The sequence below is a fragment of the Lissotriton helveticus genome, chromosome 11 (assembly GCF_964261635.1).
Source record: "Lissotriton helveticus chromosome 11, aLisHel1.1, whole genome shotgun sequence".
NCBI classification, from domain to species: Eukaryota; Metazoa; Chordata; class Amphibia; order Caudata; family Salamandridae; genus Lissotriton; species Lissotriton helveticus.
Genome location: NC_136072.1, coordinates 807,376,894 through 807,401,877, shown reverse-complemented (window position 1 = coordinate 807,401,877; position 24,984 = coordinate 807,376,894). Strand labels below are relative to the sequence as shown.

The 24,984-nt window shown below is 45.7% G+C and overlaps 1 protein-coding gene across 1 annotated transcript in view; it reads left to right on the top strand.

The window, feature by feature from the left end:
- The first annotated feature begins 1,139 nt into the window (after positions 1-1,139).
- Positions 1,140-24,984, top strand: part of LOC144790897 (uncharacterized) — a 127,870-nt gene continuing 104,025 nt past the window's right edge. Inside the window, exons 1-4 of the mRNA XM_078665541.1 lie at positions 1,140-1,195; positions 6,253-6,761; positions 15,823-15,948; positions 16,420-16,565. Coding sequence (XP_078521667.1) covers positions 1,140-1,195; positions 6,253-6,761; positions 15,823-15,948; positions 16,420-16,565 — 837 coding nt within the window. The remainder of the gene's footprint in view (positions 1,196-6,252; positions 6,762-15,822; positions 15,949-16,419; positions 16,566-24,984) is intronic.

Below are 24,984 nucleotides of genomic sequence, written 5' to 3'. Positions count from 1 at the left end.
GCCCTTCTGCATCTGCCGCCCTCCTTTCCAGCTGCTGCACTCTGCGCAGTAAGTCCTCCATCGTGGCATCCGCTGCTTTCTGGGCCGGCTCTAGTGACTCCAGCACCAGCTCCGCAGACTTGACCCGATCAGCGAGCTTGTTGTGGTCCGCCTTCAGGAGGCCTAGGCCTGTCGATACCTGCGCAATGTCCTGCCGCAGCGCCTCTCTAGTGTCCCCTATGGCCTTAAGGATCTGGTCCATTTGCTGCTGTTGCAGCCCCGCAATCTGGCTGTCCGTCGAGCTCTGTCCTTGCACCTCTGATGAGTCCTCAGTTTGGTCGGCCGGTGCCGCTCCCGCTCCCTTCCGCGGCTTCCCCATGGCGCAGCCCTGGGTCTCGTCGATCGCGCCAATCGCCAAGAGTCAACCTCGCTGTGCTCCGGACTGCAATGGGAACCACGCTCCCCGTAGTTCCGTCCAGACAACTGACCAGGACTGTGGCTCGGGGGGCCGCCCGTGCAAGAAAGTCCGGCCACCAGCCCACGCTCCAAGTGACGTTGGAGGCCCAGCGGTACACGCCGCTCCAATGGGGGCACGCTCCAATGGGGGCACCACTCGCCACCCCCAGCGCCCGCCGGCGAGGTCCACCGGGGACGTGCAACTGTCCCAGCAGATCGAGCACCACTCACCGCTCCCAGCTCCTGAGCCACTTGTTCCGGGACGGGGCCCGTGTCTCCGATGGTTCAGACAGCAGGCCGCAAGGCAGCGCCACTCCTCGCAGCAAACGGCGCCTGTCGTGTCTGCTCCAGACGTCGCTCCCCCCGGCAATCGTGCCGCGCCGCTGCCCGGGTGTGACGACGCCGCAGCACCACTCACCGGGGCCCTCCGCTCCCGGCCAGCGACCACAACCCAGTCGCCACAGTATTTTCGTGGGCGCAGTCAGTTATTGTGTGGCAGATGTTCTCTCGCTGCTGTGTGTCCTTTGGTTTGTCTCGGGCTTGTTTCTTTCTTGCTTTGTGTTCTTGCTGCAGTGTAGGACAATGACCACTAGATGGCAGTGCAGGGTTAGTCATTCACCCAGCAGCAGCCTCGTTGCTCCTTGAACTTCTTTGGAATCGGTTTTGTTTTCTTCCTCGCAGGACCTGCTTCTCCTTGACGGTGCATGGGGCTGGAGCCACTGCCGACCCCAGAAAATCAGGAGCAGGAAACAACCTTCAGGTAAGTCATCGTTTATTCGTGTCTTTTGACACATAGGGCAGGAGGGCACCAGAGTGTTTATGGTGCGAAGGGGGGGGGGAAGGCTGGCTGAGGCAGCGCTACTGGTGTCCCCCCTGGGTTGTCCTGTGTGTAGCTGGTTCAGGGGAGAGACGGTAATCTTCTCCAGTTCCTCCTTACCGCATCTCGTGGCCAGTGCGGTGCTGCCCGAATCGGCCTGGTGGCGCTGCAGGCGTTTCACAGGCCAAAGGTCTCTTTGCCGGCTGTTCCAATCGGGCGCCCGCGTCTATATTTGCCAGGGGGCCGTCGCCGGGCTGGCACCAGCTTCCGCTTGCCTGCGGGGGGCCGGGTTTCCGGATGGCTCCTCGTAAATTGAGGCCGGGGATCCGGTAGTCGTGTTAGGCCTCCGGCAAGATGGCCGGTCGCCTCGGTCCGGGCTTCTCTTTGTTCTCCGGGCTCGTTGCAGCCGAGGGCCTCTCCTCGCACACCACCACTGCCGAGGCACTCCGCGCCCCCTAGGTGCCACGCTTGGTCGCCGGCGCTGCTGGGGAAGGTCTAAAACAGGATAAGCGCCGAGATCGGCCCAGAGCTCGGGGCTCAGGCGTCCATGCTCGGCGGAGTTCAAGCAACGCCCCCCTGCTCTTATTGACTGTTACAAAGCGGGGCAGGTCCCCTGAAGGAAGTTTACATCCAAGATCAAGTTTTAATTTTTAATGTAACAGCGCATCCACTAGGAAGGAATGTCTGCGTACTACAATGACGAGAAGGCCAAGCAGCCACACCCACTGAGGCAGGTTTTTAAAATAATGGTGCACGAGCAGCAGCGCTGTCACATGCTTACGCCACTGAAGAAAGGAAACGCGTCTGGCGACAGATTGAACCGATGGCTGTGCCTTCAGAAGGGCTTGCTGGCAAACAATCAATAAAGAACTGTGATCTGATTTGGTATTCATGTGGCCTCACCTTAAATGGGATCCTGTTCATTTTGTATATATATATAAAGACTTTGATAGAAAAACAGACATTTGAGGTGAGCAGATCTAGAGTGTCGCTGGTGTTGAGAGTGCTCTAACAGGAGCAGCTGTCCACCTAAACTTGAGAACTACCCAGAGTTCTCTCCTTCTTTTTTGCATAATTTATGCGTCACTGTATGCCTTAAAGGGTTTTGTTTTGTTAAATATATATATATATATATATATATATATATATTACCTACTGGCGGTCGCCAGTAGGTAGTTATAGTTAGGATTATGGAAATCAGGAAAGCCTTCCTAGCATTGAGGCCCCAACTGAAGTCACTTGGTCACATGTATGGCTTTATTGGTCCAACGAAGTTTAGAGTAACTATACAAGGTGAAGTTTCCAGTGGCCAAGGGTGTCAGGCAAGGTTGTGTATTGGCACCGACCTTGTTCTCTCTATATATTAATAGAGTTACCAAGTATTTTGACAACTCTTCCACGGATGCTCCAACTTTGGCCGGCATGAGAATCCCCCTGCTCATGTTCGCTGACGACACTCTCTTGCTTTCACGCACCAGGCAGGGCTTGCAGCTTGCCCTGTCAAGGTTTGAGAGTTTCTGCAGCGAGCATGAGCTGGAGGTGAATGTCTCCAAAACCAAATTTATGGTCTTAAGGGGGAGAAAGTCAATAAATGCCAGGGTCACTTTGGGGGGCATCCCCCTGGAGCAAACAAAACACTTCACCTACCTAGGTGTCACTTTTAGCGACACTCTGAGCTGGACTCACCAGATTGAATTAATGACCATGAAACAGAAACAGCTAGGCGGAGCACTGTTAAAAGAGCACAAAGGGTCATTTACTAGGCCAATGTCCCCGCTCATCAAGATCTATGGTGGCAAGGTTCTACCAGCGATCCTCTATGGTGCCGAACTATGGGGTGGTAGTAATCTGGACTCCCTAAAGCATGCGCACAACAAGTTTTTAAGACAGGCAGTAGGGCTTCCTATGTCGACCCCAATAATCCCCCTCCTGTATGATTTAGGTTGTTACCCGGTGGTTGACCAGGCAAGATTCCGTCCCCTTGCCTTCTGGCGCCGTTTATGGACTACGCCAGAACTCCATTATTATGCAGAAGCTTGTTTGGAGGTTAAGAATAGCCCTTGTGCCTCCAATATTGGATGGTTTAAGGACCTTAAGTCTATTCTGCTGGCCCTTGGTCATGGTGATTTGTGGTTCTCGCCCAACTCAGCCATTTTCCCTTCTAAAAGGGATCTTAAACTTAGATACTGGAACTGGGTAACCCACAACTTGTACATGGAAACCAACCCATGCAACCTCACTGGCTTGTTTATTGTACATAAGGATATACCCAAGCTAGAGGGGTTCTGGGATATTATTACTAAACCCCTGGACCGCAAATTATTTTTTCAACTCAGATGCGGTTCACTTCCCATCGGGGAGTTTACAAGAAAATGGGGAACAGTTAGCTCGGGCTTCTGTCCTTACTGTCAAGGTACTAGGGAGAGCATAGAGCATCTGCTATATGTGTGCCCCCTATATTCTGCCCCCAGAGCCAAATGGCTAAAGCCTGTGTGCAGGCATTTAGGAACTAGATTGGCAGTTGAAGCCACAAGATTGCTAAAAGTTACCCTGGATCCTCTCATTGTTGTGGGGGTGGCTAAATTTCTCGGGTGGTCATGGGTGCTTAGAAGCAGGTCCATTAAAAACAATTGTATTGTGACCGCATAGTCCTCTGTAATATGCTGATGCTGGCTGTCCATGTGTGTTTATTCATTTCTTTTATTGTATAATTGTTTAAGAAGCTGATTAGTTTACTACTGATTTAATATTTGTACTAACCGTTTAATATGTATATTTATTGTATTTTTATTGTCTTTTATGATTGACTAATCGAATAAAGACTTCTTGAACTGAACTATACAAGGTGTGACTCATGTGTTCTCTGACCCGCGAAAACTGCGACAACTCCTGTTCGACCACGGAGATGGCACCATGGAAGTCTCCCCTTCAGCTCAACAAGGAGCCTCTTCATCTGGCCTAGGATGAGTTTAGGCTTGGGGCTTTGGTACTGGTACTATTACTCTCATGTTCCTGGATCCTCATAGAAGTCCCTATTTGACCTGGAACCGATATGAGGGTCTCTTGTCCGGTATTGCTACATGGCTGATGACCACGACTGGATTTGGACGATGTCCAATTAGGGCCCACTCACATGGGGGCTGGTTCTGGCCTGCTCTGTTCGGCACGGTACTGGTCTATGTTCCCTTTGGGCCCGCTGCCAGCGAATCCTCTGGTACCCGGATCTGTATAAGAACGATCTCTTGAATCCCTGATTTAATAGCTGTATCATAATGGTTATATCTATGCTACCATGATATTGCTCGTGTCCCTCTTGGACCTCAAAGAAGTGCTATGATGTGGTGTTGTTTTGTAGCACTCCCCCTTGATGTCAGGTGCACCCACGATAATTCTTCTACAGTTACTGTTGTGCTTGGTTCACGATACTGAAGTCAATGCATTGACTTTCCTGTGCTCAATGTTGTGGCACCATTGTTGTTTATTGTTGCCTACATACTTGGCTTATTTTTAGATTAATAGTTATGAGTAAGCTGCTTGGAGGCGGCCTTGTGGTTGTCATTCCCGAGTCGCCATGTTCTGTTGTTTCTACTACTGGGGACGGAGGGGTGGGCTGTGGGTGAGGGAGGAGGGTGGAGGGGGGTTGGTAGGGGTGAAGGGGGGGATTGTTTTCGCATTTTGTATATTGTTTTGTTTAGTTTTGTCCATCTTGCATCCTAGCTTGCGTCCATTGCACCACATTACGTTCCGGGACTTATGCTCTGTCCTTCAATTTCCTGCATATTGTACTAGCCCTGTATTCAACGCGAGATATGACACTGCTGGTTTTGCCAAAGGTATGAGACTCTCTTCTCGATCCAATTTTTATGCATATGCATGGGTCATGAGACGATATCACTTGTTGTATAATTGATGGCTCCTGTTATAGACACTCCAATAGGGACAACAACTATAGCTAACCTTAGAATATTATCGTTGAACTTGAAAGGCCTTAACCAACCGGTTAAACGGCAAAAGATACTTGATTATCTACGTAGGCAGCGTGGAGATATAGCCTTAGTGCAGGAGACAAAACTAGAGGCGAAGCAATTTCACACACTGCGCAACAAATACTACACCGAAGTGATAGGCTCTGAAGCAATCTAAAAAAAGAATGGGTTGGTGATGCTAGTGGCCAAGAATGCAAATGTGGAGGTAGTCTCTACTACAACAGACACGAAAGGTAGATGGATTTCGGCGAAACTACTCAAAGATGACACTGAATTCTTTATCACGACTATTTATGCCCCAAATACACACGATCCGTCTTTCTGGGTAGGCCTCACGAAGCAGATCATTTCCATCCCCGACACGGCAGTCCATATTTTGGCGGGCGATTTCAATCTCCCATATGATCCTATACTAGATAGAGACTCTAAATGCGTCTTTCGCCCAGGCAGAGCCCATAAGGCGTTCATGAAACTGTGCAATAGGTTCCATATGGTAGACACGTGGCGCTTACTACATCCTGATGGTAGAGACTATTCCTTCTACTCCCCACCACATGACTCGTTTTCGAGAATTGACTATATACTCATATCTAAAAACGCGGTGGCAAGAGTTGAGGATGCGGACATTGCTCCCAGATTAGTCTCTGATCATTCCTGCGTCTCCCTCACACTATCTAATATTAAACCATCTACCCGTCAGTCTATGTGGCGATTCAATGATAATATTCTTAATGACACGAAACATAAAGAAACCCTTGACACTGCCATTAAAGATTTCTTACTGTTAAACAAGAGAGGGGACACCTCAGACACCATCCGTTGGGAGGCACTGAAATCCACTATAAGGGGACTTATTATAAAAATATCCTCTGCAATTAATAAGAACCGCACCGCGGCCTTGTTGAAGTTAGAAGAGGACATTTCAAAACTCCAGCGCAAATACCTGATGAGTAGAAACCCTGCAGTCCTAACTGAATTGTCCAATTAAAAATACACATATAACAAACTTATCAGTGAAAAGGCAGGAATTTGGCTGGACAAGAGGAAGCGTTTTAAAATCTGTGACTCGAACAAAGCAGGGAAGGGGCTAGCGGCCTATCTTAAATTTAAAATTCAAAAGAACACCATTACTTCCTTACTCGATGGAAATGGTACTCCTAACTCTGATCCCACTAAGATTGTGAATATTTTCAAAGACTTTTATGAGAAACTCTATGCTAGGAACGTACACGTTGACAGTGAAAAAATGAAGAAGTACCTCTCAAATTGCACACTCCCAACACCTACGACCGCAGAAAGGGAATCCTTGAATGAACCGATCTCTGAATCGGAGGTTGTTAGCGCGATCAAATCCCTAAAAAAGGGGAAAGCTCCTGGCCCTGATGGCTACACAGCACCATTTTATAAGACCTTTGCCCATATTCTTGCAACTCCTCTATTAGAAGTTTTTCATGAAATTAGCACCACAGGAGAGGTTAAGGGAACTATGGCAGAAGCCGTAATTGCTGTAATACCCAAGGAAGGCAAAGATCATAAACTCCCCAAAAATTACAGGCCTATCTCACTGATAAACTTAGATTGCAAGCTCCTGGCTTCGATTTTAGCAAAACGCATCCAGAAGGTCCTGCCGTCCCTAATACATCCCTCGCAAGCGGGTTTCCTGAAGAACAGGCTCTCGAGCGATAACACGAGAATTCTGGCTCACGTTATTGAAAAAGCGAAATTCTTATCCACACCCACCGTAGCAATTACACTAGACGCTGAAAAAGCGTTCGACAAAGTAGACTGGACTTATTTAAATGCTGTACTACACAAGTTCGACCTGGGTCCCCTATTCACTAAATTAGTCATGTCCCTCTATGCCTGTCCCTCCGCTAGAGTACGGGCTGGTGGCGCCTTTTCCTCCCCCTTTAGTCTAGAGCAAGGTACTAGGCAGGGTTGTCCATTGTCCCCGTCCTTATTCCTCCTGGCAATTGAGCCCTTTCTGTACTATATTAGGGAAAATCCTGAAATTGCAGGAATTCGGTTCGCAGGCTGTACAATTAAACTCACGGCCTATGCTGATGACGTATTGGTCATGAGTGAAAAAGCTGATAAGGCTATACCGGCGTTACTCTCCACGATCGAAGAATTCTCAAGTGTATCTGGATACTCCCTGAACAAGGATAAAACTGAGGTGAAATCATTAAACAACCTGTGTGATAAAAACATCCTGGGCGACTCCGGGCTTACCTGGCAGCCGAAGAGTTTTAAATATTTAGGATTGGAATTTGAAAGGGATTTGATAGCCACCCTAAAAATTAATGAGGAGATACTCTATAAAAAAATACAAAAACTATTAGATGGCTGGTCTCCTAAATTCCTCTTATGGTGGGGTAGGGCGGAAACATTAAAAATGATGATCAGTCCCTTGGTAAATTACATGGCATGTATGCTCCCCATGACCTTCACGGAGGACTTTCTACATAAAGTTGAGAAGTCGTTCACGGACTTCCTGTGGAAAGGGAAGAAACCGAGAGTTGCCATGAAGAAACTGCAACTGCCAAAGCTTAAAGGGGGCTTAGGTTTACCAAATTTCAGAAACTACCAAACCGCCTTTCTCTGTAAGCAGGGAGCTTCCTGGTTTGCCGAAGACCCTACTTATACGCCCTTATGGATTGATATTGAGAAATCCATTATCGGCAAGGCCCCGCTCTCTGCTGTGCTTACAATGGACCTCTCTCACCTTACGACCTCTAAATACATCATGCTTAATACCAAGAGGGCTCTTTTGCGGATAGATCGCGTTCACAACACTGGTCTGCAAATCCATAATTCATCTTCTGCATCTTTATGGCGTAACCCGTCAATTAAAATCGGCGGATCGCCCGTCATATGGGACCACTGGTCTGATAAAGGTATCAATGTGGTTGCAGATCTCCACGAAAATAACATGCCACTGCCATTCTCGACTCTGCAGGCTAGATACTCCCTGTTACCAATCGACTTTTACGCTTTCCTGAAGCTAAAGTCCACCCTATCCACTAGAACATTCAAGCTAGCGACGCCTTGGCTAAAATCTATGCTACCTCACCTTCATTCCTCTGGACATTTTGTCTCAAAAATATATAAACTTCTTGCACCAACACCCAACAAATCGATGAGACGCAATGAAGCCAAATGGGAATCAGAACCAAACAACACTGGCATAAGCATAGACTGGGTCAGGATACATGCTTCAGCACTCACACATAAGGTCTCGCCGATACTATCACAGACCAAGTATATGATTCTTAACAGGGCATTCTGGACCCCACAGCGACTATTTAAGGTTGGCCTGCGAGACACACCGACTTGCTGGAACTGCTCCTCGGGTATTGGTGACCTTCCACACATGTTATTTAATTGCTAACATTAGCATGCAAGGTGGTCCTCTGCAATTGGAAATCAGCGGCTGAGGTCTCTTTCAATGCCTGGAGGGAATGGCTATCCTGTATTAGGGGCACCGACAATCCCGCTCTACACTCATCACCATGGCAAGTTACCAACAAAAAACTATGGTCTTCCTTAGATCAGGCCTCCTTCACCTTCGACCCACCATGAAGTACTAACTAATGAGGTCAATACTTAGTAAAGTGTGGGGTGCCCGCTGCATGAACTGTACTGGTTATAACCTGTACCCATGGGGCTATCAGCCTTAGACACACTGTGCAGGGGCGACAAAGTATACCTGGTATTATATGGCTAGATCTGGATGGAGGGCTCTACGGAACTGTGTACAACCGTAGGAATGCAATGATGGTATGTTATTTTGTTTATCTTGTTTATTCATTCATCTCATCTCTTTTACAGACCCGGACTGATGCTTAATTTCTTGTTTTCAATATATTTTATTTTCCTTTACTGTATGCATGTATGTATTGTTTTATATGTACTGATCCATGTTTGATTACAGCATCACTCCAATACGATTGTAATTCTACTGACGCCTTATGGCCGTTATCATTTTTGTTATTGCTCAATAAAAAAGATTTGAACTTAAAAAAAAAGGATTGATTTCCATAGGGAAATCGTAACATTCTATTTGGAATAACTTTGGCGCCGGTGGAGAAATCTGCCTGAAATTTTCAGCAACTTTGCTTCGTGGCGCTCCGGTCCTTCCCTGAAAGTTTGGGGGGGATTCGTCAAGCGGGGCCTGAGATAAAAGGGGGGTCCTAAAACGTGTTTTCCCCATGTTAATTTCCATAGGGCGGTCGGTCGCACTTTTAGCTCGAACGGCTGAATGGATTTTCACCAAACTTGGCAAAATTGTAGGGACTGGTAGCCCGATGTGCCTTTGCTATGTCTCAAGATATGTGCTCCAGAGGATTTTGAGTAATTTAGGTTCAGAAAATGTTATATATCTATAGCCGCGCCCCGGTACGCGCTCCGGGGAGCGCTCCGGGCGCGCCACGCGACTTGCGCACGGAAAGCTGATTGGCTCTTGGGTGTCTGTAAACATTCGAAACAGTCCGGAGCGGCCGCCATCTTGTGTCTCGGTAGGATCGAGACACAAGAGGTGGTAAAAACAAAGGGGGAAATAACCAAAAGGGGGCAGGGTAGACCCCCCCTGCCCCCCTAGGTTTGATGTGGGGGCCATAAAAGGGTCCCTCGGGTAAAAAAAAAAAAAAAAAAATTCGGTTTTCGCGGGGGGAGCGCCCGGTACGCGCACCGGGGAGCGTACCGGGGAGCGTAGCATGGGGGAAAACCCCGTTCATTCACTGCGTCACCTCTACGACCCTTTCTTGTGTCAATATACTCATTTTGCATACATTACACCTGACGTAGGTATAATGTGGCGCAGGGGTTTACAAAGTGACGCATCTACCTAGATGCGTCACTTTGTAAATATGACTCAATAAGGTGCATTTTTAACAGGACTGGTGCGTCACAAAAAGTGACGCACCGGTGGCGTAAAAGTGATGCATGGCCTCATAAATGAGGCCTTCAGTCTTCTACTCATGCGTCATATTAAATATATGACGTATTATGTCGCAAGTACTTTTAGATACGTCAGTATTTCAGACGTATCTGTAAGTCAAAAGTGATGCATTGCTGGAGTCTGTCACAAAAATTATGCAACTCCAGAAATGCATCCTTTCACATGGGGCCAGGCCCCATGTGAATGGGCCTGCATCAGTCTTACGCCTGCTGTGAAACAGGCGCAAGATTTGGACGCAACAGCGTCATAAAAGTGACATAGTGATATCTCATAGATTTTACTGCGTCACCTCTATGACCCTTTCTTGCGTCAATATGTCCCTTTTGCATACATTACACCTGACGTAGGTATAATGTGGCGCAGGGGTTTACAAAGTGATGCATCTACCTAGATGTGTCACTTTGTAAATATGACTGAATAAGGTGCATTTTCAACAGCACTGGTGCGTCACAAAAAGTGACGCACCGGTGGCGTAAAAGTGACGCATGGCCTCATAAATGAGGCCTTCAGTTTTCTACTCGTGCGTCATATTAAATATATGACGTATTATGTTGCAAGTACTTTTAGATATGTCAGTATTTCAGACGTATCTGTAAGCGCAAAAGTGATGCATTGCTGGAGTGTGTCACAAAAATGATGCAACTCCAGCAATGCATCCTTTCACATGGGGCCAGGCCCCATGTGAAAGGGCCTGTACCAGTCTTACGCCTGCTGTGAAACAGGCGCAAGATTTGGACGCAACAGCGTCATAAAAGTGATATAGTGATATCTCATAGATTTTACTGCGTCACCTCTACGACCCTTTCTTGCGTCAATACGTCTCTTTTGCATACATTACACCTGACGTAGGTATAATGTGGCGCAGGGGTTTACAAAGTGATGCATCTACCTAGATGCGTCACTTTGTAAATATGACTGAATAAGGTGCATTTTTAACAGCACTGGTACGTCACAAAAAGTGACGCACCGGTGGCGTAAAAGTGACGCATGGCCTCATAAATGAGGCCTTCAGTCTTCTACTCATGCGTCATATTAAATATATGACGTATTATGTCGCAAGTACTTTTAGATACGTCAGTATTTCAGACGTATCTGTAAGCGCAAAAGTGATGCATTGCTGGAGAGTGTCACAAAAATGATGCAACTCCAGCAATGCATCTTTTCTTACCCTTCCACACCCCCTTCCTTTTCTACATTTTGTTTGAATAACCACATTCCCCATGTTCACTCTCCTTCTCCTTACTTTCGTTCCCAACACTCACCTTCTTTCAGTCCCCCTACTTCACTTCCTTTCTCCTCTCATACTTTTCTGTTCTTTCTTACTCATTTTCCTTTCATTTATCAATGCACTTCACTTCACTTACTCTTTTTCATTTTTTTAAGAATATAGCTCTTTGATGACAATTGGAGGTAGTTCTGAAAAGAACTTTTTTTTTCTTTTTTTAGAACTACAACAAAAACAGGGAATGGAAACTGCTCAACAGGAGCAAAAAATAAAAATAAAAATTAGGGCTGGTAACGGCAGTGATGGTTCTCCAATGCTCGAACCATGAGCAGAACACTTTGCTCCCCACAGGAAAGTAGCTGATCACAGTATCTGCATTTATGGGCGGCTTTGTTAAATGCAGGCTGAATGTTCGGAACCTGCTCTTGTGATCTCCCCCTCACCGATGGTGTTCGTCCTCCGGTTGATGTAGAGGCCCCATCACTGGGAACCTTTTGTGCCAGAGCCCTGACACTTTCCCGGGCAAAATTCTGGGGGTGCCTTCTCTCCACATGGCGAATCATTGTGGAGTTCCCAAAAGAATATTTTTTATTGGGGTTACCCCGTGACAGGACTGTGTGACAGATCCTGCACTCCACTTTTGGAGCATTTACCTTCTTCTGGTGATCAGGTATGGAAAAAAAATTCCAGATGAAATGTTCTTTGTATTTTGGCTGAGGAGGCTCTTCATCAATGAATTCATTGGAGTCATCTTCACTGCTGGATGGTCTGGCAGCCATGATAATCCAAGATATCCAACAAAGAACCGACAGCAAAACAGGCAGGTCTTTCAGTCACAAAAGTGAAAGAAGAAGTGAAGGAAATGGGTGGGGATTTCATTCTTTATAAAAAAAAGTTAGCAACCAATGAAAAGTGTTATTTTCAGGTCACATGACCCGACGCGCTTACGCTAAGCGCCCCGGGGCGCGCCCGTAGTCGTGCTCAAGGGTGCGCGCCGGGGCGCGCGGCGTAAGCGCGTCAAGATGTTGCGCGATCGTATGCGCTCGCGTGCTTCCGAGTGCGCTTATGCAGTGCGTCATATGACCCATCACGCGGTTACGCGAAACGTCACGATGTTGTTTTCGTTCGCGAGAATAGCGCTAACGGGACGCTCCCCGGTACGCGCCCCGGGGCGCGCCGTAACATTGCGCTTACCCGTGCGTTCACCGGTACGCGCCCCGGGAGCGCCCCAGGGTTAAAAATAAAAAAAAATTAAAAATTGACAGAATTATACAATATAAAATTCGTTTTAAAATTTATTATTTTTTATACCTATAAAGATTTGCTATTAAAAAACCATTGAAATTCACTGAAAAAACCATAGGTTTCACACCAGTTATAGTTAGGAGTTAGCATTAAAAAACCTATTAAATTCACTGAAAAAAACATAGGTTTTACACCAGTTATAGTTAGCTGGAAGTTTTACTCGCATAAAACCATTGAAATTCCCACGTTATAGTTAGTTGGACTCACTATAACTTGCGCGTGCAATGCACTGCTGATGACGTCACATATTACATCACTCATGACATGGTCAGTGACATCACTCATGACATCACTGATGACACCTTCCTTGTGACAGAGTGAGAGACCTCCTTTCTCTGTAATGTAACCCTTGAAACACATATTCAAAAATAGAAACTAAAATGTTCAAAAAAATGGAGATACCCATACCACTTACAACAACCAATTCAATAATTCCACCATCTATATACACATCCACTCATTCACCAACAGTTCTATATAGTCACTCATACATATACTCACTCATCATATGTAGTGATACACCTATACATCCTGTTACACAACGACAGGCATCCAAAAGTTACTCACATACATACTCACACATGCAAATAAACTATTGAACATCCATTTATTTGCATATACAGCTATACACACACTACCACTTTACTTCTAAGGAAACTTACACATACTTACTCTCTTAAACAATCACTTATAGAAACACATACTAATTTAAACAGGAACTCTTACAATCGCTCACTCTCACATATACTCACTAATATACATCAATATTCACATATACTAGATTAAAACATATGTAGTTACTGATAAAGACACTAGTGAGACAGTCATTCACTCACTAACACACACATATACACACTCATTCACCCATATAGTCCTGCACATATGCTGTCTTCGAAACAGATACAAACAGAGTCAGTGATTCATGCATCTACCACCAAACCATACAGACACTCATACTGATACTAAAAAAACATCTAATAACCCATATACATACACATGTAGCTACTCACAAACCCATGCAGCCACTTATACACAAAGTGAAACACTAATACATATATCTAAATATTTATACATTACTCACTAATATATGTATTCACTAAGATATTCAATAACATATACATATATAACACATATTTATTTTTCAGAAAGACACACATTTACTGGATGGTGTCATCAGTGATGTCATGAGTGATGTCACTGACCATGTCATGAGTGATGTAATATGTAACGTCATCAGCAGTGCATTGCACGCGCAAGTTATAGTGAGTCCAACTAACTATAACGTGGGAATTTCAATGGTTTTATGCGAGAAAACTTCCAGCTAACTATAACTGGTGTAAAACCTATGTTTTTTTCAGTGAATTTAATAGTTTTTTTTATGCTAATTCCTAACTTTAACTGGTGTGAAACCTATGGTTTTTTCAGTGATATATATATATATATATGCCATGGAAAAAGAGAATCACAGTAGTAAGATGTAGGGGATGAGGTTGTCATCTGTTGGCAGTGTCCGCACTCTATCTTGCAACCATTATTTCTAGAAAACTTCATGTTTGCGAACAGATACGGGCAAGCTGAGTGATGAGTAGAATGATAGCATTTGCAAAGCATGAGTCTTGCACACACGTTGAGATGATCACAATCAGTATTGCAAAACATATAATGTTAATATAAATAAACATAAGGGACCCTGCTTTTCCTAAACCTCCAGCCTGTTCTTGCACAGACTGGGTCAAAGAGAGATTGTTGGTCAGATTATGAGTAAAGTAGTCCATTGGGTTTGGGCTACCCCGGTCACCCCGCACTCCCGGAAGCAGGTACACTGGAGACAGTATGGGTGGTGTTCGGTCTCTTTATTCTGGCTCTTTTTCTCTTTATCCCAATATCTTTTGGGTGATCCTGTCTTGTCTCATAGTTTGGAATGTCAAACAATGAAAGTCACAAGAAAAAGTTAAACACAATGATGCCACGTCCACAGGAAAATGTCTTCTACTTGTTAGGGCCTCATCCCAGTCTTGTTTTCTCCCCAGGAGCAGGAGACCGGAAAAAGAACATTAAACAAGAAAAAGGACACAGTCAGTTTATTTAGGTCTGGTGCTAATTTCAGAGAAGAGTGCTCACGTCACCCGTGCTCCATATTGTGTTGTGCCTAGGTGCTAGGAGGATTTATAGTGCTGTGGGGTGGTGTGGCCCATAACCCCTGCCTACCATCCCCTAAAAGGAAAAAACCCTGTTTGGGGCACTTGCCTTGACCCACGACCCTCCTGGGCCGTGAGGTTGGGAGTCACAGCCTCCTCTTCTCTTGTTGGAGTACTGGACTCAGGGCATTGCTCCTGGAGCGCTCTTCTCTCTGCGGCTTCTCCTCCTCGGCTTAAAACGATCCTTCGGTCCACTCTCCCTCGTCTGCATCTTTTCTCTCCGCGCTCTCCTTGAGTTCGATTCCCGGCATCTCCTTGTTGTCCATGACTCTGCCCTGCGGCGCTCTGGTTGGTGGACCGTTGCTTCCTGCTTAGGGTGTTGGACTGCTCAGCTTGCTTCCGGTCCTGAAGCTTGCTTCGGTCCTGAAGATGGTGTGCACCATGTTGGAAATGTCGGGAGGACCCGTTGTTGCGGGAGGGAAACCCTCACAGGGACAATCTGCCGTATTACAACTGCAGGTGTCGGATTGCCACAAGACCAGCGGCCCCACTGGGATCAAGGATCCCACTGGGCCGGCAGTCTTTCACCAGCAGGAAGGTGCTGACAGTGCTGTAGCCACATGTAGTCCCTCCCTGGATTTGCGCCCCCTTCACGCATGGTGCAGTTGGCAGCAGTCTGCATGATAGGCTTTTCTATGAGCCTAGCAGATTGCCGCCATCAGACCGCCGCATGACCACTTGCCAGACCATGATTTAAATCCTAATCTGGCAGGCAGTCACACCACGGCTTTGGTGGTCCTACAGCAGACGGCGCGTTGCACCATCCACTGTAGGGCCTCCAAACTTGTAATTAGGCCCTTAGTCCTTGAGACTACAAGACAGGGAGACCAATGGAGAATCTCCTGACTCAATTTGAACCAAATGTGTGTTCTTTTGGAATGCTAATTGCCTTTCAGGGAGTCCCAATGCTTCAGGGACCGTTGTCAAAAAGCAAAAAGACATAGGAACCTTCATGGGCAAAAGAAAAAATGCAAGGTTAGCACAGAGGCACAGGTCATCGGAGGCTTTCATCCCTACAGCAGGTATGTCATAAAAAAACGAAAACAGAAATGTAGTCATATTCAGAGTAAACAGGCCAGATGGCAAATTTGGTAAGCTAAAGGTGAGTATGTGTTCTATAAATTGTGAGCCAAAACATGTTGAATAAGAAACTATATTTTTGCATCTCATTAAAGATTGATCCCTTTTTGACGAACCATCACATAACTTCTTCAATAAATTCGGAAATGGCAATTGTTTTTTCTTTGGAAAATTTGGTGAGAACTATGTAGATGAGGCCTAACTATTAGGTCTCTTGGAGTAGCCTCACAGATCAAATGTAAGATGAAATCATATATAATAAGTCAACATTTTCTTTAGAACCCTAACAGGGCTTTCTGAGCTTTCTTTTCTGGGGCCGATGAAATTTGAGTACGGTTTTAATATTTACCTGTTTATTTCTAAAGCCCATTTGTGGATCACTCAGTACCCTTCTTGTCTGTGCTTTGGTGCAGCGGGGACTGGTCAGAAGCTGGTTCAGCCGGAGATCCCTAAACTGTGTCAGCAAGGCCCTGAATACTGGTGCCAGAGTGACGAGACAGCCTCATTATGCATGAAAGAAGATTTCTGCGTGGAGCTCTGGCAGAATGCTCCTGCTGAGGTAAGTGTTTCTAAAAAAGATTATCTCCTTGATATTTTTTCTGTTGTTTTTAGCTATATGTCAGAATATTTTAATCAATACAAAATAATGATACACACTAGTGATCCTCCCTTCATGCTTGCTTACCTCACAGCGCTGTAGGAAACCAGGCTCACAGCGGCTGAGGCTTCGAGCATCTGGAATCTGACACTGGCAAAGCAAACTTCACCCAGTTTAGGCAGCACCATCACAATCATAAGCGCAACACCCTCCTCTTTTGCAGCAGTCTTGGAACTTGTGGCACCAAATCATACGAAACATGGACGATTACAACACACATAACAAAACTATATGCTTAAACTCAGCACATTACCCACACCCACACAACTCAATCAGACAGAATCCTCAACACTTGAGTGTGAATGTTCTTGAACTCCTACAGTGATGCAAGTGTATGAGGATGAAAATGGACAACTATACAAGCAAATCTGTTGCAAACCCCACTTATCGGGGGCAGACCCAGGTGGAAGAATGAGACACAGTATATGCTCTTCAGAGAATAGGAGAATCGATAGGTGTCAGTCATGCTTCACCACAGCAAGTAACTCTCATATAGATATGAAATGTTAGGAGTGAGACCGCCCTGAGAGTAACTCTCATCTACAAGTAAGCATTATATATAAGTATGGATCCCCATTCTGGCACCTGGGGACAGTAGAAACGCACAGTTGTTGAGATTTCACAATAATAGGTTATTTATTATGCACAATTCCTACAATCATCACAGTAATCTCAGCAGTCATAATACGAAGCAAGGTACATATGAGAACTACTTTGAACATTGAACAATCCTGCTATCTTTATGAGATCAGTCTAGTCCCTACCTAATATGTACATGTATATATAATACAAGGGTTGTGGTTATTGCATTGGCTGAATGGTTATTAGAATTCTATAACTATTACTATAACAAGCCACTCAAGTATCCCGCATACCTCAGAAAGCTGTTGGGTCTGCAGCCAGATAGCAGTGCTTCAGGTATCAGCTATGAAAATAAATGTGATCTTGCACACACTGTTAATATTACCATTCCAAAAAATAATTTTCCAGGCCGTAAGCCTGACACACACAAACACACACACGAACACACACGGTAAAGAGTTAAGGCTCTCATGCTGGCATGCAATCAGGCCTGACTTGTATGTAACATGTATGTATTACCAGGAACGCCCTGCCACATATGACAAATCAATGTAACATTACATAACATTTTAGCATGTGCTACAGAGCCGCATTCTGCTCTGTTGCCCATTGCCCACACTATGGTCCTACTCGGGGCATGACCAGCTGCTGCAAGATTGTTTAAATTGATGTTTTAACATATGCTTTCTCTGCGTTATTTCTAAAATGTCAGAGGGCCTAACTGCAGAAAACCCAATTGCCATATGAGCTCTAATGTAATCTGAGAAGTATCATTTTCTGTTAAATTCAACTTTGTTTAGAAAAAAGAAACAGCTTCCTATTAACCCTCTCAGGCCCCTGCCCTTTTGACTCTTGGATTGTGCAGTCACTCGCAAAAACAAGTGGCTCGGTGACACACTGCAAAGTCATGTTTAGATAAAACGGTACCCACTCATAAACTCACTTTATTATTATTGTTTTATTGAAATAGAATATAGGAACTTCTTAATATCGTAGCAAGACAAACTATTAGGCAATTTCATGATTGATGCCCCGCCCACTGCACAGGAGACGCAGTGAAGGGTGGAATGGTGGATTGCTCCGAGGTGCGGAGAACGCGGAAAAGGGGAAACATCCTTTACAACGCAACTTTTACCATGCAGTGCCTTTACGACGCAACTTTTACAACGCAAACCATTACAACGCATTGTGCTGGGGGGCGCTCTAGGATAGGGAATAAGTTTAATTTACTGTCCAACACCTTCCCTAGTGTCCACGGGGACTGGAGTTGGAATAGTAAATTAAACTATTCACTATCCAGCAGCCCAAAGCGCTATGCGTTGTAAAGGTATGCGATGTAAAAACCGCGTTGTAAAGGCATGCGATGTAAAAGTATGCGTTGTAATGTCATACATCCGCGGAAAAGCTGCCAGGACTTTTTATCGGTCTGGAGAGGCGGAAATAAGCTAATGTGAACCGAGTCTAGGGGCCTAAACGGAGCTAATTGTTATTTCTGGACTCCGATAAAAATTTCAGTCTGGGAACACGGAAGGCGGAGATTGAATCCTCCAGCTATAAGGAGGTACGAGAGTTGTTAAACTGCTGGAGTTTTTTGGTGGGCGCTTGCAGGAGCTGTGTTCGTGCTCGGTGAGAGCATAAAGAGCGTAAAATCCGTTGCTTAGCCCAACTTAAATTCCTGCTTGAGGCACTTTAGGCACAATAGGTTGCGCAGCCTGGCTGGGTTTTTGACATTTAGGCTACTGCTGGTAAAGCTTGTAAGGACTGCTGGCATAAGAGCTTGAAGGAGATTATATGGACTGGGTGCCGCTCGCAGCGGTTTTTGCCAGCTTGGGACCTGCTGCATCCGAGGCCGTGGGGGAGCGTCAGCGGGACTCCAACTCCCTTGAGCCCCGCACTTGTATCACCTGTGTCTGATTGCTTGCTGCTCTCAGCCTATATATTTGAATACGCCCCCGCTACGTAAAGTCCGGGCCAAGGGCGGGCCCGTTTGAGGACGTAGTAGGCAGGACAGGGCCTACCCTCTAACATCGCCGTTGGAACTTTGGCCGTCGAGCAATTTACCGGTAAGACTAATTGACTGGCCTTTATACTTCTGGATTTAGCTAACTGTCCCAGAGGATTGCATATTCAGCCATGGCAAGTGGTGTCACAAACAAAAAGAAAGGGCCTAAGGGGTGTCCCATGGGAACCTTGGACTACTTCATCACAAGAGCATCTAACGTAATCGCACAAAAGATCGCGGTAACGGAACGACGCCTGTCATTGGGATCAGGACTAGGAAAGTCCCCAATGGAGGATGGACATCTACGGGACTCTCCACCCCCCAACCCTTTAATCTTACCATCAATGACCCTCTGTTGCTGGGCAATGCCACATTGTTGACACTGGGGGATTCGGTGGCAGAAAACAAATCACCAGTCCAGCCAGCCCGTGCAATAACCAGGTCTAAAAAGGCACCCCATAAGGGCAGAAAGGAGCTACTAAAGGTCCCAAAAAACAAGAAGAGGGCTGGGGCCCAACATAATAAAAAATGCTCCACTGTAACTAGGTCACCAAGGCCGCCTGAAGATGGCCGGAAAACTGTGGAACATAATGTAGAGCCAGAGACTGTGATACCTGTATTGACTCCAACTGCCCCTGATACTCCTGTGGTTCCTGTGGTTACCTTAAATAGTGCTTTTTGGGAGAAAGTGGGGTTCATTGTTGTGACTTGTTTTATGCCCCTAATGAATAGAATGTCAGCCATTGAGGCAAACTTACAAACGATTACTAATGACTTAGACCAGATCTCTGGTGTTGTAACAAACTTTAGCGATCCCAGTACTGAGTATTCTCTCCCAACCCCCATTGATTTAAACCTTACAAACAGGGGAAGGTCACTGCCAATGGCAGACCATCAAAAGACCCAGGTGGCTGAGAGCGTGCGATCGACTACACCGGGCCCATCATGGCAACGCAAGAATGGCGGGGCCAGGGGTCTGAGGGTTCACACCCGGCCAAACCTGGGCCACCCATGAGCGAGTCAGATAGGCGCCCCCAGAGTAAGGATAACACTGGAAATACTCATAACGCTGACCCAAATCCCCATTGTAACACCAAAATACCTAGCATGCGAATCGATCTCCCTCCAGAATGTAGCCCCTTTGTTGTAGTTTTAGTAGGGGTCCCACCATTGATGAATAGCAACGAAGAGACACACACTTCATTAAAGAATAAAGCAATTGATTGGCTTAATAAACACAGACCATTACCACCAAACGTAATAAGCAACATTTTGCTTGTCCGTAGGGTTTCATGGGTGGGCCATAGAATTAAGGATCATACGGGAGATTGTGTCATAATAAATTATAGGGACACACGAACAGTGTCTCATATATGTCAGTGGTTACAGCCCACAGGTGAGACAGCCATACAGTCCCTCCCCTCTCGTATTTCTATCCCCGGGCTCCAGCATGCACCAGTACTGGTAGAGATTCATCATGGAACCTGGTAGGCCCCTTAGCTAGGACTGGCATTAACCAGAGAAGCCCCAGAGAATATCGGGTAACTGAGGCCGTTTCCCTATACAATAGATTTAGTTCTTTAGACGCGGTGGATTGACTGAATTCGAGCAAATTGGTTAGCAGTACTGGGGGTATAAATCAGGTGGATTCGGAGGAAGACCGGGAAGAGGGGACATATCCAGGTAGACAGACGCAGGAAGCCATAGGGGATGGGAAGAGCAAGCCGAGAGGTGGTTGCATTGACTATAGTGGCAGCAAGTAGCTGCCCGTTGCATGAGGAGCCTGTGTTTAATCTTATGGGGGAGAGTGAGCCTACCCATCGTTCTATAGGTGAAACAGGCCCGCTTGAGGAGGCCAACATAGACCAATGTAAGAGAAGAGCCAGGGGCCAAAATGAACATGTAATAAAATTACTGTCCTGGAATCTGGCAGGATTAGCTAACGAACTTGCTTGCCCAGCATGGGGATTCTTTGTGGATGCAAACGATGTGTGCGTGTTCCAAGAGACTTGGGCGCGCGAGGAGCATTTCAGGGTGGGCTTCGCCTCTTTCCATATCCCGGCAGTTTGGGAAGGGCGAGGTCGTCCTTCGGGAGGCCTCACTATCTGGATGGGATCACACCTGGGCTGTAAAGCTACAACACTCACTACTCACTCTAGAGACATTCAATGCGCGGTTCTTGGCTGGCCAAATGCCTATAAGCTAGCACTGATTAATGTCTATTCACGTCCTGTTAGCATAGGCAAAGAGTCCAGCACTATTAATGACCTTTCCATCTTTATCTCATCTATTCCGAATGATTTCAATATAGTGGTAGGGGGGGATCTAACCTGCCACTTTGAGCCCCTAGAGGGACTCAATGAAGGAACTCTAATGGCAGAGGATAACCACTGGTCAATCCCTACGACCCTGGCCCCGCCTGTTAGGGCATGGTCCTCACTAGCAGTTCAGGTCATGGCACTAACCATCACCCACTCTCTACGTGCATGTAATGCCCGTACTCCCTCGGACAATTCAGCCAAATGTACATATAATAAACCAGGGCAAACGTCTCATCTTGATTACATCTTGCTGGAAACTAGGCTCTGTCCGAGGGCAATTGATCTCATTGTGGTGTCTAGAGTGGATAGTGACCATAACGCCCTAATTTTAGAAATGGGCCTGCCAAAAGTTGGTGGAAACGGAGCTCCAGTGATGGGAGATGGTCAAAATAACTACAATGACCTCACCCTGACTAATAATAGGTGCAGTATTAGATGGTCTCGTCTTGAGAAAAACCCAGAAGAGATAGCGAAATTTTATAAATTGGCTATTCCCTTTCTGACAGAGGTTGCAGCCCTACCTGAACCCCTATTGTCTGTGGATTCTCTATCACAACTTGAGGTGCTCTATGGGGACCTAGCAACTAACCTAGCTGAGGTATTGAATCCCAGGGTGTCTAAGAATGGTAAAGGGGTCCCCTGCTCTTCCTGGTATAATAAGGTGTGCAGGAAAGCCAAGTCAGAGCTAGTGATGGTCCTCAAAGATAACAATAGAATAGCGATCAAAGACAGGAGGGCTCGATATAAAAGGCTCAACAAGTGCGCGAGGGAAGAGTGGGAGCAGGAAAAGTGGACCAGTTTATCTGCCGCCCTGGACAACAAGGATTATAAAACATTTTGGTCCATAATTAGTAACGGCACAGGTCAACCGAAAACTGCTGTAGAACCCAACCTAGCGCCAGTAGTATGGGAAGGACATTTCCGGGCTCTATACTCGAGCGAGGCTCCCCCGGAATAACATCCTAATCTCCCAACATTTCTCCCGCATAACACTATGTTAGAGGAGTGTGAGGTGGCAGTGGATGAGGTGTGCATCGCTATTAACAAAATTGCTTCAAATAAAGCACCCGGTCTGGACAAACTCCCGGGTGACCTCTTCAAGCACCAGCCAAAAGTTTGGGGTCCCTATCTCCGGACTGTATTTAATGCAATCCTAAGAGGTATTGCTCTACCCCGTACTTGGCTGGGAGCAGAGATAGTCCCTATCTTTAAAAAGAGCTCACCTCTGCTCCTATCCAACTACAAACCTATAAGTCTCATTGATGTTCCCCAAAAGATCTTTGCGAGACTTGTTTTGGAACGGCTACAGGACTGGATGGAGGAGCATGCAAAACTCAGCCCTTATCAGGCGGGGTTCAGGAAGAACACCTTGACCATGGATCAAATCTTTCGACTAGCACTATTGCACTGGAAAACTGCACGTATAGAGGGTGGCAGCCTCTATATGGTGTTTGTTGACCTACACTCCGCCTGTGATCTTGTACCCAGGAGCAAACTCTGGAGTTGTAGCAGGGTTTCTGTTCTCCCACAGAACTGTGCACAGAGGATTGGAACCTCAGCGAATTAGGGTGACCCAAAACTCACCTTAGTACCCAACAAACCCCTTACCGAGCTAGCTACAGTGTCTCATTGGTCATAACAAACTCCCAATGTTTAGACAAACCAGAACATGAGCTTACAATACCTCAGGTTACGTGGAACACATGAGCACTCTTTCGTTATGCAATCATTTCAAACCAGAACGTGGAGTCAAGAAGAACACGTGAACATTTGAAATATTTATTTCCTAATGTCGTCTTCTCAGGCGCAGTATCTTAGATAATACAAGGAAATATATTATCAAAAGCAAAGTTATCAGCATAGTTACTAGTCCATAGAAAGCAAATGGTGACAGCATGTTATCATGCTGTAATGAATAAGAGTTAACAACACTTATTTCTCACCCTCCCTAACACACATATTATATTAATAGCTAAGAAGGTCTCTTTGGGTTTGAATTAGGGCGGGCCCATACCTCAGGATCCTAGAATAAAGGGATCACATCAGCATACACCAGCTCTCTCTGCATGCGAACAGCATCAAGTGTGTTATGTGTGCCTCAAGCAAAGCAATATAAAACCCGCCTTAAAGCCAAAGTTGGCAGAAGCTGCACTTATGTTATGTCTATGAAGGCGCGAAGATCAGACCTCATAACAATTCAGTATCTTGTTGTTCCTGAAGCTTCAGCACTCTCTGTACAGACATAGTTTATTGAGCAAAGCTGATATCAGAGTAATAACATATTATTCTCATGTAAATCACAACGAACTACTAGGTTGAAAGCTAAATCAACAATTAAGTGTCGCGTGCAGAAGCAGCAAAAGGAAAAATGGCGTTTAAACATGTAATGTGCCTATGCTAACTTAACGCATTATAAAGATATATAGTAGCTATATGACACCCCCCCATGATCCGAGGACGGATAAGATAAGATAAGATAAGGGCAACCTCATGAAAGCAGAGCTCAAGAACTGCGAGCAATGAAAATACTTATAAAAATTCTAATAATTTGCTCAAGTCAATAGGTCTGGGAAATTAATCAATGCACTAAAAATCTAAAAATATGTAACTTGAAAGTCAAATGTCCGGAAATAAACCATGGAAAAGTTTTTAGGACAAGACCGTATAAGCAAAATATGCAGCAACAGCCTCCAGCATGAAATCACCGTCTTCATCCGAAAACAGTGCAGCCATCCAATTCAAAAGTGGAAAAGAACATACGTGTTCCTCAAGTATTGGAGCCTCTATTACCATCAGAGGACAACTCGGTGGGTTCTCAAGAAAGCTCAGTTCCAAGAAATCCTGCGCTGCTGCGAATAAGTCCCAAGGACCCATTAGTCCATGCACCGCTGCTAAGGCCATAATCCTTTCGTCAGAACAAACCAACTCGTGAGTAGTGATAGGACTCATCAGCTGATTAAAATCGACGTCAGGAGAAACCGGTCCGCAGAGACACAAATCAATGGCCCAATCAAAATCACAACTCAGGCAGTGAAACACAGGTTGGACACAGGTGAAGTAGGAGAATCGAAACGATAATCCATATGCCGTGCTCAAAATCGCAAGCGGCAGTGTGCCAAAATATTCAAGCATCCGGTTGCGAAACAGCGGCAGCAGGGGCTGGGCGGCTTCTTCCACATGTGGGGCATCCATATTTAAGGAAGCAAAGTACAATTAGGACGCCTGCCGCTAATGCCAGTAAAACCGGGAATCCACCAAACAGACTCGAAAAAATGGAATGAAAGAAACTAGGGATCACTCCAAATATCTTTTCAAATGAAGTCACAAGGCCGCTGCTAACTGTTTTAAAAAAAATGCGCTAGCCCAGATGTCGAGGACGCGTTAAAGATAGAATGTATCATTTCGCCAAAATGCA